The 15,754-nt window shown below is 38.5% G+C and overlaps 1 protein-coding gene across 2 annotated transcripts in view; it reads left to right on the forward strand.

The window, feature by feature from the left end:
• Positions 1 to 466: 466 nt before the first annotated feature.
• The window catches only part of szt2 (SZT2 subunit of KICSTOR complex), a 225,559-nt gene continuing 210,271 nt past the window's right edge, over positions 467 to 15,754 (forward strand). For both annotated transcript variants that reach the window (XM_073477051.1, XM_073477052.1), the window contains exons 1-11: positions 467 to 623; positions 1,454 to 1,579; positions 3,358 to 3,531; positions 6,848 to 7,018; positions 8,858 to 8,980; positions 9,292 to 9,448; positions 11,270 to 11,376; positions 11,849 to 12,059; positions 12,917 to 13,087; positions 13,186 to 13,417; positions 13,507 to 13,636. In XM_073477051.1, the coding sequence (XP_073333152.1) occupies positions 600 to 623; positions 1,454 to 1,579; positions 3,358 to 3,531; positions 6,848 to 7,018; positions 8,858 to 8,980; positions 9,292 to 9,448; positions 11,270 to 11,376; positions 11,849 to 12,059; positions 12,917 to 13,087; positions 13,186 to 13,417; positions 13,507 to 13,636 (1,626 nt within the window). In that variant the 5' untranslated portion in view covers positions 467 to 599. The remainder of the gene's footprint in view (positions 624 to 1,453; positions 1,580 to 3,357; positions 3,532 to 6,847; positions 7,019 to 8,857; positions 8,981 to 9,291; positions 9,449 to 11,269; positions 11,377 to 11,848; positions 12,060 to 12,916; positions 13,088 to 13,185; positions 13,418 to 13,506; positions 13,637 to 15,754) is intronic.

A 15,754-nucleotide genomic window follows, 5' to 3' on the forward strand; every position in this document is an offset into this window, starting at 1 on the left:
CTGGACTGAACAGTTCACTATTCAAAGTAGGAAAACATGGCAAAGGCAGATGCGACTGCTGTGGGCAAGAAGAGACAGTAGAGCATGTGGTGGTACACTGTCTGAGATATGAGGAAGAGAGAAGGCAAATGATTCAACACCTCAGGGAAATAAAAGTACACATGAACCTGATAGACATTCTATTACAGAACTCAAGAAGTCAGATATCAGATACTAGTTCAGTACCTCAAAGTAACAACATAATTGAGAAAATATAAGTTTCCTTTCCTTTCCTTTCCTTTCCTTTCCTTTCTTGTATTTTGCAGATATTAAACCCTCTGATACACACTCCATACCAGTTGGTGGCGGTAAGGCGCCTATTCGTTGGTTGCCAACCGCCAATAACACGCAAAAAAAGAAGAAAGAACGCGTTTTATTTTGAAAGATTTGACCGGAAAATACATTTGCTGTCACCATGTCGAGATGACATTACTCTACGAACACCTGATCGAGAGACAAGACAGATAATAAACAAGTATTAGGACAGATCATTTTGCACAAACCTGAGTGAATCTTCCGAGGCTCGCTACCGTCCCTGTAGTCCTTATGCTCTACAAGGCATGGCAGAGAGACAGGACAATGAGGTAACATTAGCTTTAATGTGCAGTGAGAAGCACAGGGAGTGCACTGGGGCACAATACCCATTAGGTTGTTTGTCTGAACAGTCGGATCCAGACTTTTTAAAGTAAAACATAGGTAAATACTGTCGCCAACAAACAGCTTTACTGACCTGTCTGGACGATCAGACACTTGTGTTAGCTGTACGTTAGCACAGGAGCTAGCAGTATGAGCTAAGCTGTACAGGACCACGGCAGTTCTCTAACGTTAGCCACGTTAAAGTTGACAGTTTCCTGTGTTTCTGGCAGCTCACAGCGGTGTTTAGATGAATGCGTATGAAAGACAATGCTTTGGTTCTCACCCAACACTAAATTAGTTGTATTGATATATATATTGTTTAAGATATATTTTAGTTATTACATTATATTTGACGTATCGCAGATTAGTAATGTATTGTGGTGAACTCGGCGGACAAGTAACTCGTAAAGCTGCTTTGCATTTGAATAACATCCAGTCTCATGATAAGTTACAGACTTGATGGCAGCCTCAGCATGGGCCGTCATGGGGCGGCAGCAGGAAGAGTTGAGTTCAGCAGTGACGTCCAGTGTTCACTGAAGCTCTTGAATCACATTTTTGCAGTTAGTTTAGCAAGCGAGAAAAATGTGCTAGATTTTAAACCGCCAGATTTTTAAATGGAGTTTGGTATAATAAAAATAAAAAAACGAATAAGGTGTTGTATATTGTAGCCATTATAAAAACAACTCTCCTTTTTAGAACACTTAGTAAAAAGTATTGAGCTGTGAGTAACTCTGAACATTCCACTTATCTACATGTGTACTATGTGTCTTCTGATGAGGTGGAGGAGGCTGACCAGATCTACCTGCTGATGAAGGAGGAATATCGGATCTCGAGAAATGTGCGCCTTGCCTGGTTCCTTGGTAAACTTAACCAGGTCGTGTGGCCAGCCTCAAAGCCTGAACTGGTGAGCTCACAGTACCTTTACTTTCTTCCTGTCATCATGGTTGCCCTGCAGCCGTAAGATCAAAATATGACAAAAGGTGTTGCACTTGCTGGTTTCGAGTAGTTCATCACTTTCAACTATGATGCTGCTGCTGCTCCCTTCATGGCATATACTACTCCCTATTAACATACATAGATTTCTGCTGGCATTTCCTACTGCTGATTATGGTATGTTGCTGTAGTGTGTGACTTGTGAATGGCTTGTCACTTGTACTTCAATGACAGATTCAATACCACTCTCCACTGGTATGACATGTTTTACAGTCATAAATTAATTATTTGTCAATCAGTATGCTTTTGCTGCTTTACTGGTTTAAGACACAGACAAGACAACACATTGTATTTCTCATCAGTCATATCTGCTTACAAGGAGTAGTTATCTTCCAGTATAATGTTAAGTCATATAGTAGTTAACAGTGTAAAACTGTCTGTAAGTGGAAGCATGATGGCATATGCCATTAAGGATTTGCTGGTGGAGAGTGGTATCTGACAGTGGAACATGAGTGACGTAGCAGAAGTCCACAGTGACATTAGCAGTTAGGCACTTTTCAGGCACAGTGACACTCTGGTCACCTCTGTCTTCTTCATTTATTTTTATATGAGACAATGCATTAAAGGTGTGTAGGATTAAGTGGAATTTATTGAATTGCAAACAACTAATAGCACTCGCTTCCAAATGGTTGCCACTAAAAATGCAAAAAAGGCCCTGCCTAGATTCAGTGTTTGTTTTGTCCGTACTGGGCTACTGTATAAACATGGCAATGCAAAACAGCAGACTGCGTGGATACATATAAAGGTTCATTCTAAGGTAATGAAATTTACAATGATTCTTAGTTTCAGGTAAGCATACATTAAAATGAAAACATAATTATGAATATTACATCCCCTGGGTCTTCATCAGGGGGTTGCATGATCCTTAGGTGGTCCTCAGAGTTACTGCAGGGTTTATTTTTTGAAAAGTTTATATGTGTATGTGAAAATACACATTAACATGAAACCAACATTATATTAGCAAAGAAAAAAACAAACAGAAAAAAAACAGAATTTAGACAACATTGAAGATAGTCTACCTATGACTCCTTGTGCACTAATGTAAGCAAACTAGCCTAACTGTACGCTAAATCAATGTGCAGCACCTATCCATAATGGAAAATTAGGCAGCTAACTATTTATTATTGAAACAAATTGGCCAGTTATGTGTATTTTCGTATCTGTATTATTAGTGTAAGTGTAAGTGTATGAGCATTCTTGTGAGCCACAGTGGATCAATTTATAACTTATCTAGCAGGAGACGCTAACATACCCTCCGCCTCAGACACCACCAAAGAAATTGCAGAGGTTGAGGCGAGCTTGCTAATATTAGCCATGCTACAAGTACTTGTTTATACATAACAAAATTGGCCACCCTCCTCATTATTGTAGGCCCAGTTTAATATGCAACAGAATTGTGGTTCTGTCTCGTTATCAGCTAAGGTGTCCTTGTCCTGAAAAACATTGAAGACCCCTTTTATATGCTATTTCATCCACTAGATCCACCTAAATCCCTCTAAATCCTACACAATGCTCCTTTAACTGTATTAAGTTAATATAAAGGTAAACAAAAGTGAATCCAAAAACTTGAAAAAAACTTATGCTGAGGTTTAAAAATGTTTGTACAGTGGTTTGAGAATATCCTGAACCAAATAAATGTTGTGAACGGTGAGTCACTGATGTCCTGTTTGATTCTAACTTCATTTACAGCTGAACTCAGAGAATGAATTGGACTTGCTGAGCATCTTACCTAAAGGATGGCAGCCGGATTTCTTCCCCACCATGTACCCCTGCATGTTGATGCCATCCACTCGGGCCACCTTCCTGGCCCGGAGGTACCGCTTTATCATCGAGCTGGACCTCAGCCCCTCCACAGGGATTGTGGTGAGACTTAAACACAGTTTAATGGTGGCTAGCTTGTCTCCTGCATGAACACTGTTGACACAAATAATATTGAAATGTGGTTGGAGTGGTCTTCTCCCAGCAAAAGCAAATACATTCATCAATTTTGTTTCAGTTACTTGCTTGAAAATTATTAATAGTGGAAAACCATATTTCAATTGCATCATCACTTTATGCAGGCTTAAATGTCTCAAAAATTATTTAATTATTTGCCATAAAATTTTTGCTCTGAAGTTTAAGTATTGACTTTGCAGTGAGACTCTTTTTGTGCTGATGACGATGAGTCAGCAAGATGGCGTTGGGGACAAGTAGGATTTAAAAAAAAAACAAAAAACTGGATATAAATCAAGATCAACGAATTCAGTTGACTCATTCATGTGACGTTTCTTATAAACGAACTTAGTCTTTTAACCCTTGTTCCAAATACAAGATTCTTCTGCACTTTTCATATGCTTCAGTGTTGAACCACAGAATCATAAATAATCTCAAAACAGAAGTAGTACAAAAGTTAAAGCTCAGTTTCACTTCTCTTTGCATTTTTCCATTCTTGAGAGAGAGAGAGACAGAGATTGAGAGAGCATCATAAACATCATGAGCTTGAGTGACTCTTGCCTCCACCTCTGATATATTTCTACTTCAGTTTCATGATTTCACAATATCCTGCAGCGTACAAGCAATGACGTTAAGTTGGGACTCTCACATGCTGTATTGTTGCTGTAACGTTTTGATGGATCATAATTCACTCATCCATGCAGGTGGCATGATTGAAATTTGAAAATATATAGAGAAACTGTGGGTCACATTTTTTTTGTGGCCTTTTTATGGCTTTATTTTATATGACAGGAAGCGGATGAGAGAGAAGGGGGATGACATGCAGTAAAGGGCCACAGGTCAGACTTGAACCCTGGGCTGCTGCCTCTGTACATGGGGCGTGCACTCTACCAACTGAGCTACTGTGGTGCCCTGTGGGATACATTGTTACTGTGGTTGTATGCTTTTATAGACTCATGGACTAGGGCTTGGCAACAATTTGGTACGACATCATTATTGTGACTTGAGACTATTAATGGTCTTAGATTTTGGATATCGTTTTATCATTATTTGGCATAAGTGTCTTAGTTGCCTTTACCCACTTAGTCATTATCCACATTACCCTAGGTGCCATAAAATGTCATTGTGTTAATATTTTGTGAAAGTACCGATTTCGTTCTGTCCGTATTGTTGCAATATCAATGCAAAAGTATTGTAAGATGATATTTGATTTTGTGGCACAACCATAGCATTTTTGAAGTGCTTTTGAAGAGATTTAAAAATATTGAGGTATATACACCCCCAAGTCACATCACACAGTAGCACCTCCAGGGTGGATGACATTAATGTAACGTAAACGGCCGAAACTCCAAATAATGTAGTTACATTATTTTTCAATGTAAATACTGCTGGCTGGTATCTGTGTTTGTTGTCATATTTGCTAGCTTGTTTTGCCTGCAAAGGTTTAAGGTTTGTGATTCAACACTGGCTAGGAGCAATTGTTTCAAATGTGAATTGGGCATTGTTGAGGGAGTTTGATAATAATGGATGGGACCCCAGGGTTTAAACTATGAATGGCAGCCCAACTGTATGTGAGTCAAACACTGGCTAAATACTGGGTAACAGTCCTTTTTAACTTTGCTCACATTAGCTCTTCAAATGCAATGTTGCGCTGTTATGGTTAGATGGACCATATCATGACATGAAATGTTTAACTTTGACTAAATTAAAAACTGTTGCTTTTACCTCCATTGAGTAAAATCCCGTAAGTTATGACTTTGGGCATTTCCAGTGGTATAACTAGGGAAACTAGATACACTTTCCATCACAGAAAAAGATGATAACATTGTGATGTAAGTTCATCAATGCTTTCACTGACCGGAGCAGCCTGCCTGACACAGCCTTCAGTGTTGATTGGCCATTACTCATGAAGTGTAACCAATCAGATAGTGCTGTGGGTGGGACATTGAGTGAGACTACAGAGTGCAGCTTATCTTCGATTGTATGTATTATAGTATACTATAATACAGTATAGTTTTAGCAGATCTCTTTCTATGCACACTTCACCTTGTGCCACTGCAAACTGTTTGTTCAGACTTGTGCCATGTTAAAAAACTGAAATGGAAATATTATATATATATTTATATATAATAGGTGTGGTGTAGTCAGATTGCTGTCATATCTTTTATGTGAAAGTGACCAAGGTGTGTATTCAGACATGACACTGACATGTTAAATTGACATCAGATTATGGTGAATGGGTTTTTGTTCATTCCTGTTCACTAGAGCCAGACTGGCCTATTGCAGATATATCTTTATCGGTGTATATGTTGTTGTTATCGGCTTATATGAAAACTTTTCGGTTTAGAATAAGACATTGCAGAAAACGATGCTAGGAGTGATTTGTGATTATTAAATTACGAGTTACGTTTACTTTTTTAGTTCACCTATGTCATTTTGGGCAATAAAGTTTATAAAGCAATACATTTTGTACTCCCCAATATTGGTACTGGTATTGGACTGCATATCAGTCGGGCTCTACTGTTCACCAAAGGTGGGAGTAGGGTCCTGTACCTAGGTCTGCCAAAGCGCATTGATCATTAAGTGCAGTAACCTGTGTCTCTGTTAGTTTGAATGAGACATTAGTACCTTGGATTATTTTGGAGAACATTTCTTAGCAGCTTTTCAAAAATGTCCTCTCAGTAACCTCTTCAGTGTTACGTTAAAGTCATATTAAATGTCCAATCACTGATTGACATACCTTACTGAGAAGTCTCCTGGTGGTCCAGTTAAAGCCCATACAGCTGGTGGCACTTGAGCTGCAGACTACAGCCTACATATATAAGCATGGCTGATATGACTAGCCAATTTTAACTTATCATAGGCATCTGTGTGTATGTCGGCAGAAATGCTTGATATCTTTGATTCAGAGAAAGTTTTATTTGCACTTACATTATCTGCCAAAGTAAACTGATGTCTATTTTCAAAACAATAAGTAGTTCTGTCCACAAGTGGTTAAACAATGAGAAATGCACCTGTAATAATCAAATAAAGAGGACATTTTCAGAAATGTTTGAGTGTCTGTAAAAGCTATAATAGGCCCATATAATGGTTTGTGTTTTGTTTTTTTGTTTTAGTTTTACAGCTGTATGGACCTGAAACTAAGTGTCGCCTATCTATCATAACTCTGGCATAAGATGCTTCAGAAGATATGGAGCACATAACTGGAATTCTCGATTTGACTTATGTTTTGTTTTCTGTTTTGCAGGATGACAGCACAGGAGAGATGATCTTTGACGAGGTTTTTCATGCCTTGTCCAGGTGTCTGGCTGGTCTGGCTCAACCATTTCAAGTCCCTGGAACTGATCAACTTTTCAAGCCAAAGATCTTTGTCACCATCTTGGCATATTCGTCAATTATTGGCCTTACCTCCCATCAGGTCATTACAGTAGCTTACATGTTATGCTGTTTTTTTGTTGCTGTTTTTTTACTGGTGTTTCCAAATGTCGTAAAAAACCTTTTGAGCCATGGAATGGATGATCTAAAATGAATGCCCTCAACCAAGTTGAAAAGGAGTGTTTCTCTGTCCTCTCTGGTTCAAAGTTTTAGTTGTGTTTCATTTCTGAACACAGCCAGCATCAGTGTATGGTTTGGTCAGAAGTGTACACTGTTGAACCTGTAACCCAACAGTGATGTCTGCCAACACAGGGTCCAGGAGTCCCTGGACTCTGTGTTGGCAGTTCCTGGATGACAAAGGCGTTGGTGCCATTGACTGGCCCTGTCATTCCCCTGACCTAAATCAAATTGAGCACCAATGGTACGTTATGTATCGGTGTATCCTACGCCACCAAGTACTGCCACAGACTGTCCAGGAGCTCACTGATGCCCTAATCCAGGTCTGGGAGGAGATGCCCCTGGACACCATCCATCGATTCATCAGGAACATGCCCACACGTTGTGCATACGGTGCATACAAGCATGCAGGGGCCATACACACTACTCAGTCACATTATGAGTTGCTGTGATAAAATTCCAGCAAGTTGGATCAAGGGACAAGTCACAATTTTGGAACCATTAGTAGGGCCCCGCCAGAAGATCTCAGGCAGCGATCAGGCTCATAGGGAGTTAGCAGATGCACAGAATCAATAACAGGAGAAAAAATAGAAGCTCATCAAAAAATGCACAGGGATGATATTTTAATGAGGAATTATAAATAAGGGCAACCATAAATATATTTTTATATTAGTTGGAGCACTTGCTAAAAAAGAACCCAGCTTACAACATGGGGATGGTGGTTAACTGATAAGAGATCCTGATCTCCCCTAGGGCACCAGACCATGTAGAGCTAGGTAGAGGGATTTTCTAACTTATTAACAGGACGCATACTTTTACTTTGTCTGACTGTGTGGAAATTTTATATTTTTTGATCTGAAAAAAAAAAGTGATAGTTTAATCTTTTTATTGAACAGCTAAATCCAATTCAACTGACAGAATCCTGAGTTGGGTACAGCCAAATCATATCATCATCATGATACAATTGTCTTCAAAATTCAAATGAACAAAGTAGTGGTTTATTTTTATATCTACTGAATGGCAAAGCATCATTCGTCATCATCTATATGAGTAAATACAGGATTGATCAGAGTAGATCATTCTTGACAGTGGCCCTCCTTAGTTTATTTACCAATACCCATACCTAACAACATCACTGAGTGTATACTGTGGGCCAAAGGATTATCGGCCTGGCCTATTATGTGATCCATTATTCAGCAACCTTCTGATTGTTGTCTAAAATAAGTTAATCTAAAAAATGCACTACTTTAGCTCTGATACAGCATGTAATCTGTAAAGTAACTAGTAACTAAAGTTATCAGATAAACGTAATAGAATAAAAAGTACAATATTTGACTCCAATGTAGTGGAGTGGAAGTATAAAGTAGCAGGAAATAGATACACTGAAGTAAAGTACCTCCAAATTGTACTTAATACTAGAAAGTACAATATTTGAGTAAAATGTTTAAGTAACATTCCATCACTGTCAAACCCCAACACTTGAATGAGCAGTCTCTACACTGTCTTAAAATTCTTGAGTTAAATCAGCTGGTCCCTACATCTTGTACCCACTGTATATTTATTATTAAAAACGGATTCCTTAAAGTTGTTCTTCAAACTAACTTTTGTTAGAGCACAGACAAACAGAGCACAGACATAAGCATAGAGCCCTGATAAACTGCTACACGTTTTTGCCGTCCTCTGACAGCTTTGATCTCCTCTGCAGGTTTTGGTACAGGGCTGTCAGCTTGATAGAATTGACCTTGACGAGTTCCTGCATCACATCTATCAGCAGCTCAGAGCAGTGGAGAGCAACATCGCGCAAGTCCTACATCAGCAGCATGAACAGGCAAGTGCTCATCAACAGTATTTACATTGTATTTGAAACTGTCTTGTCTATCTGTAGAAAAAAAGATCTAAATAAAACAACATTTAATCAACATCAATATGATCAGCGTCAGCCTCTCCAGCATCTTAAAGCATAGGGCTGGCCCATATTCTGTATTTTTGTTAGTGCCAACAAATCACAGCAGAGCCAAACCAGCACTGAATGTATCTATTAATGAGTATGGTGTGTGTATCTAAAGCCTGGTGTATCCTCTTTATCTGCACCATAGAGCTTTGTTAAAACTATTGACAACATATTTATTTTACCTTTAGGCTGTGGAGCCAGTCCAATGTCTCCATAACAACACTCCGGATGACCAGCCCCACAGAAAGCAGGGCATTTCCATGGTGTCAGCTGATATGGGTCTGGTCAGCATGGTACGACAAGGCATCTTGGCCCTTCAGTTGCTGCCCCCTAACTCCAGTGCAGGTAGGTTTATTTATCTTTAAGTTCCCAAGTTGTCATGTACACTGTGTGCACAATTATTAGGCAAGCTGTATTTTTGAGGATTCATTTGTTATTGAACAATTACAGTGCTCTGGTCAATCCAAAATGTTAATCATCCTCAAACCTGAATATTTAAGAAAGTAAAAGTGGGGTTTTGGCTTTCTTAGGAAAATATCTATGTGTACACAATTATTGGGCAACTATTAGTGTGCAGAATTATTATGCAACTAAATGAAAAACGAAAAGTTTCCCATTTCACTGGTTTATTTTCATCTGTTAAAGTGAGCATAATCAACAAACAAGTCAAAATTTACAAATAAACATTTCTGAAATTTAAAAAAAAAATATATAGCCACCCTTTTTTTCAACAACAGTCATAAGCCTTCCATTCATGGAGTCTGTCAGTTTCTTGACCAGATAATAGGTTCTTGGTAGCTTCACATTTGATTCTTCTCAAATCTTTGACAGTTAATTTGCTTCTTTTTTTCTCAACACGTTTCTTGCGACTCTGTTGACTATTTGCAACAAAACGTTTGATAGTTCTGCGATCATGCCCCGATTCTTAGCAATTTCAAGAGTGCTGCATCCCTCTGAAAGAGTTTTTACAATTTTTGACTTTTCAGAGTCAGTTAAATCTCTTTGTGGCCCATTTTCCCTGAAGAGAAGAAGCTGCCTAATAATTATGCACACCTTGATATAAGGTGTTGATCTCCTTGGGCCACACCCTCCCTCATTACACAAATACACACCACCTGATATGCTTAAATCTAATAAGCATTCCAGTTTATACAGCTTGGAGTTGGAAAATATGCATAATAATGATGATATGGTCAAAATAGTGACTTGCCTAATAATTGTGCACATAGTGTAGTTTCTAGATCAAGGGTTTGTAAAGTGGTTCAGGAGTTCCTTGCTGAGTTGCTGAAGTGTTTCTTAGAACCTCTTTGAAGAAGTACAGATACCTTCTCCAAATTCTTCTGGGCCTTTGACTGAGTAGCTACTGCATCTTTATTTATTCTTGTACAGTTGTTTGAACATGAAAAAAAGCTCATGCTCAATCATTGAATCCCAGGTTGATAGCAAGATTTAGGTTAGGTTGACTGAGTTAATCCTAAACATGGAGAAGCAGCATTCAATTATTATGCTCCACATATCTGGAACAAACTCCCAGAAAACTGCAGGTCTGCTCCAACTCTCACCTCTTTTAAATCAAGGCTGAAGACCTTTCTGTTTGCCACTGCCTTTCACTGAAGCAATTTTAAGGCTTTGAACTGCACTGTGACTTTCATTTTCTATTCTTGTCTCTTTTAAACCTATTCTATTTTAGGCCTACTTTCCTATTTCTTAACTTGTTTTACTGTTTTGTTTCTTGATCCCTTCCTGCTTGTTTTTAATGTATTTCAAATGCAATTTTTAATGTCTTTTAATCTTTTTTTTAAATTATTTTTTTACATTTTTATGCCCCTGTAAAGCACTTTGAGTTGCCTTGTGTCTGAATTGTGCCTTACAAATAAACTTGCCTTGTCTTGCCTAAAACAAGTGGCCACTTTTTTTTTCTTTTTCTATCATTCTGAGAGTTGCTCTGACAGTGTGGGTCTGGAGGTTGTTGTGCAAGCAGTTTGTTTCCTGGCCATCTTTAGATAACTTTGGCTTTTAGTGAAGCACATTCAGTTTATACCTCCAGAAAACGAACCATTCGCTGTGTAAACATTAATCATAGTTAAGAGAAATGAATCTTTTACACTATAGATGTTCATCTTGTGACTTTATCACACTTCATAATCAAACTTGTTTGTATTTCAGGTATCATTATAATCACAGATGGAGTAACTAGCGTTCCTGATGTTGCTGTGTGTGAGACCCTCCTGAACCAGCTAAGGAGTGGAACCATTGCCTGCTCCTTTGTGCAGGTAAAGAAAATAACATCTGGATGTTTGCAACTCTGACTTTGTTGTTCGTTAGTCATGAAACTTCCTTTTTCAAATGGAATACCAAAAATATTCATGACACACTACTGTCAGTAGTTTATACTGTGTGCTTACAGGTGTATTAACGGTGGGTTTGTATTTTTTTTCTTTTTGTCTTTAAGACATCTTTAGACATACTTGGAGTTGTTTAAAAGAAGTACTTGCAGACCAATATTTTTGTTTTTAATTGTAGCACTGGATTTATCCTCAACTGCTTTTGCAGCTGTGACATTACATAAGTGACAGAGAAAGTCTGAGATTTTAAGGATAATGTTAGAATCATGAATATAGGGATGTGAATAATGAGGTTACTCTATGCTCTTTGTTCCATGAAAACATCATATCCTGAATATGATTAGTATCAGGAGGATGGAATTTATAACTAGGATACTTGTGTGCGTTTGTCCCTTTCCAGGTTGGCGGTGCATACTCCTATGACTGCAGCTTTGGCTACATCCCCAACGTAGAGCTGATGAAGTTCATCTCATTGGCCACGTTTGGTTCATACCTACCCACCTGTCCTGAGGTGGACCTGAATAGCCAGGAGATGAATGCCTACCACAAGGCCTTCTTAACGTACTCCTTCCTTAAGACCCCTGAGTCTATGAACTCAGAGTATTTCTGTGGTGAGTCTTGAAATTGAGTCTGTTTGGAGGTTATTACTTTTAGGGATGCAACTAAAAAATATTTTCATTATCGATTAATCTGACGATTTTTTTTTTCAGATTAATCAAATATTGTTTGGGTCTTTCAAATGTCATAAAATAGTGAAAAATGTCAGAATCAGCATCATCTCACACTTGAAAGACCAAAAAATTATTTGATTATTCTAGAAAATATCCATCAAAGTCCAAGGTGATGTCTTTTTTTAGTCTCAAACCCAAAGATATTGAGTTTAATATGATATGCAGAGAAAAGCAGGAAATCTCCATATATTAAAGGCTGAAAAACAACATTTTCTGACGTTTAAGCATGAAAAATGTATTAAAGGGTTAATCGATTATTAAAATACACTGGGAAAAAAATGCAATCCAATTTATGTATTATTAATCATAAAAAAGTATATTATCTGCCAATAAAGTACATTTTGATGTTTTGAAACAATAAACAATAAAGGGGCCATACACTGAGCCTTGAAAATCTCCACAGCCTTCAATAATTTTGGAATAAATCTATTTATTTATGGTAAATATATTGGTACCTATTAATCACAGTTGTCATTAATGGTAATTGATTACCATTTCTTGAAATCTCACCTAGAGTGGCTATTTTAAATGAACTTTAAATTGATTTCTAAAACATCTAGGACAAAGGTTGTATCCAAATCCATTTGTCTAATTCTATTCTTGGGATCTTCATTGACATTATTTTCTAGATTAAAAGCAATACAACGTAGGTCAGTTGGTGGTGATGATGACTATGATGGTTAAGATGATGATCAAAATAAGAAAGTTTATATACTAACCACTTAACTGTTTTGTAGTCTCTCAGCACAAACTGTTCAATGAGCATCTTGTGTCAGCCAGCGGTAACCCTGCTCTGGTCATGAGGAGGAAGAAGCACACAGAGAAGGAAGTCCATGCGCATTTAATCAGTGTGGTGTCCGTGCGACTGAGAGAGGGCTACACCATCAGAGAAATCAGCCTAACAAAAGGTAGTTGTCTCCCTTGACAAAAGTCTTTGATATTTGAAAAAGGATTGTTCAGTGTTAGACCTCGATCCTTGTGAGAGTAAAGCTCCTGGTGTCTTAAGGTGGGACTCAGCTGGAGGTGAAGCTGGTGCTGTTATGGAAACACAACATGCATATCGAGTACTTGGCAGCCGCCTCTTGGCCGTTGGACCCCACTAAGAGAACCACCCGAGTGGAGGTGACGATGGAGGGAAGCTATGACATCCTGCATGACATCAGCTGCACCCAGAGGAAACCCATCACCAGCCCATACCGCACCTCTGTCATCCGACGCTTCTGGAACACACTGCAGAGGTACACCTGTCTGGAGTAGACAGATTGATTGATACTCTTTAATGTTTGGTGTGGTGTTACCTAACTACATGTAATGTGTGTCCTTCCAGCATCAACCAAACTGATCAGATGTTGGTGCACCTCCAGTCGTTTAACTCAATTCCTGAGAACTACATGATTCCTGAGAGCACCAAAAACGGAGTTCCTCTGTTTTACATCCCTCCTGGCTCTACTACTCCGGTACTGTGCAGTCTGTTACCACCAGGGGGTGCCAAAGTATGGCACTTGCCACTTAAAGTAACCAAAACAGACACAAATATGGGTTTAAATTGATTGGACAGCCATAGAATGAAAAACATCTGGAATCTATTTATGGATTATGGCTGAAACCACTTTACAACCAGGCTACAGAATGGGCAAAAACCTTAAAAAAAAAAAGTCTTAAAAGTAGCATCACAGAATGGTGTATCTGATGTAGCCATGTTGGTTTTATTCCTTCAAACACTATAATTAATGTTGTTCAAGGACCATCATTTAAAATTCTTAATCTTTATTTATTCAGGGGGAGTTCACTGAGAGCAATGCTCACACCCTGATCACATTCACACAGTTACACAATCAGTCCTGGAAGCTTCTCAGTACAATCAGAGTCTCATCTGCTGGCAGAGCAATCAGAAGTGCTAGAGCAGGATTTGTTTGATGGCCTTGGTAAACTGGAAGCCCAGCTGATCATTAGTGGACCACTGCCAACAGAGGAATCAACAGGTTCAGCACGGTTGACTTAAGATTTGACTTTAGCTATACACTGAAAGATAATAAAATTAAAGCTTCCCTGATTGTTATTGCCAGTGAATAAACAGTTCCGTGCAACGAACAGGTGATTCAAATATATGAAACAGTGAACTGCCCGACCGAGGCACAATCGGCTGAAACAGAATTTCTCCTATTCTGCACGTTATCATTTATGAGAATAAATTACATGACATTAATTATTACAGAACACTTTAAGGGATTATTGTGCTTCAAAATATATCTTAGTTTGTATTTATTATACCAAATCTTTTTTTGTGTGTGTGTGCAATCCAGGGAGCTTGTTTCTTTATTTGTTTTCAGGACAGATGGATCAGATTTTATTTGTTTTTGCAAGTAAACTACTCGCACATAATAGGTTAGTGATCATTTTTCCATTTGTTTTATACAAAGGTATCAAATTAAAATAGTTTCTGCTGTTATATCCATCTGCCATTGGACTTGCAGTTTCTTATTTCTCCAGTTTATGTGTGTACGCATGGGTCAGAGTTTCCGTGGAGGGTCGCACTTCTCCCGTCAAACTTTGCTTAGAAAGTGGTACAGCCGTCTTTTGTGCATACGCAACATTTCTAAAAGAGGCCCCTGAAGTTAAAGTACTGATGAACCATTTTTGGCCTTCCTTCACTGTTCTCTCTTACCTCACCCCTTCTGGGATTCACTGATAAAAATGAAACTGCTGGCTAACAGTTGCATTACATTCAACCCCCAGTCACTGCTATGTTGTCTGCCCCCACCCCAACAGGTTGATTCTGTAGTACTAACCTTACTTATAACAAAGATGATATAAACGTGATCTCATGAACCCTGCTGCCTAACAGTCTCCCGATGGTAAAGCAATAGGCCACAACTTATTTTCAATGGAAGTAGGCGGCTGAAGTTACAAATGGACACCAAACAATTGTTGCTGCGTGATAAATGTGATGTGCTTCATATCAAAGTTGAACTGTCATCAACTTTCACTAGCGATTTAGCAACAATTTAGAAGGCCACACTGTTTTGTCACTCATGGTGTGACTATACAGTACTGTAACACTAGGAAGTTCTCTTACACGCTGAAACCAGAGATAAAGGCACTGGATGTGATGATACTGGGTGACAGTAAATTTCAGTGTCGTATCTCTGAACACAACCAGTGCAATCGACACCAAAAATATCTTTCTGGCACCAACACAGACAAGAAAGAAGATACCTAGGACATAGAGGGTCCCCTCACCTAATATCCCTGGTACTGTATCATGGATGTCAGCCACAGTGTGTCTGGTCAATCTCTCATGGCTCAGGTGATAAAGCAGAGAAACAGAATGTAGTTCCTGTGCACGCCAGAGCTGAAACAAACTTCTAAAAGATAATAGATTTGCACCAACTTTGAGTACCTTTGATTCCAAGTTAAAAAAATGGGATTTCATGGGATTGGTTGACAATAAACAAAATAAACAACACCATCCTTATTTAAACACCAAAAATCTATAGACAGTAATTCAATGAGTTATGGCCACTATGTATTCCAAATCTGTCTTCCCCAGTTAGTCCCAAACTTTTCTTGTGTTA

Source organism: Pagrus major, chromosome 11 (assembly GCF_040436345.1).
Source record: "Pagrus major chromosome 11, Pma_NU_1.0".
NCBI lineage: Eukaryota > Metazoa > Chordata > Actinopteri > Spariformes > Sparidae > Pagrus > Pagrus major.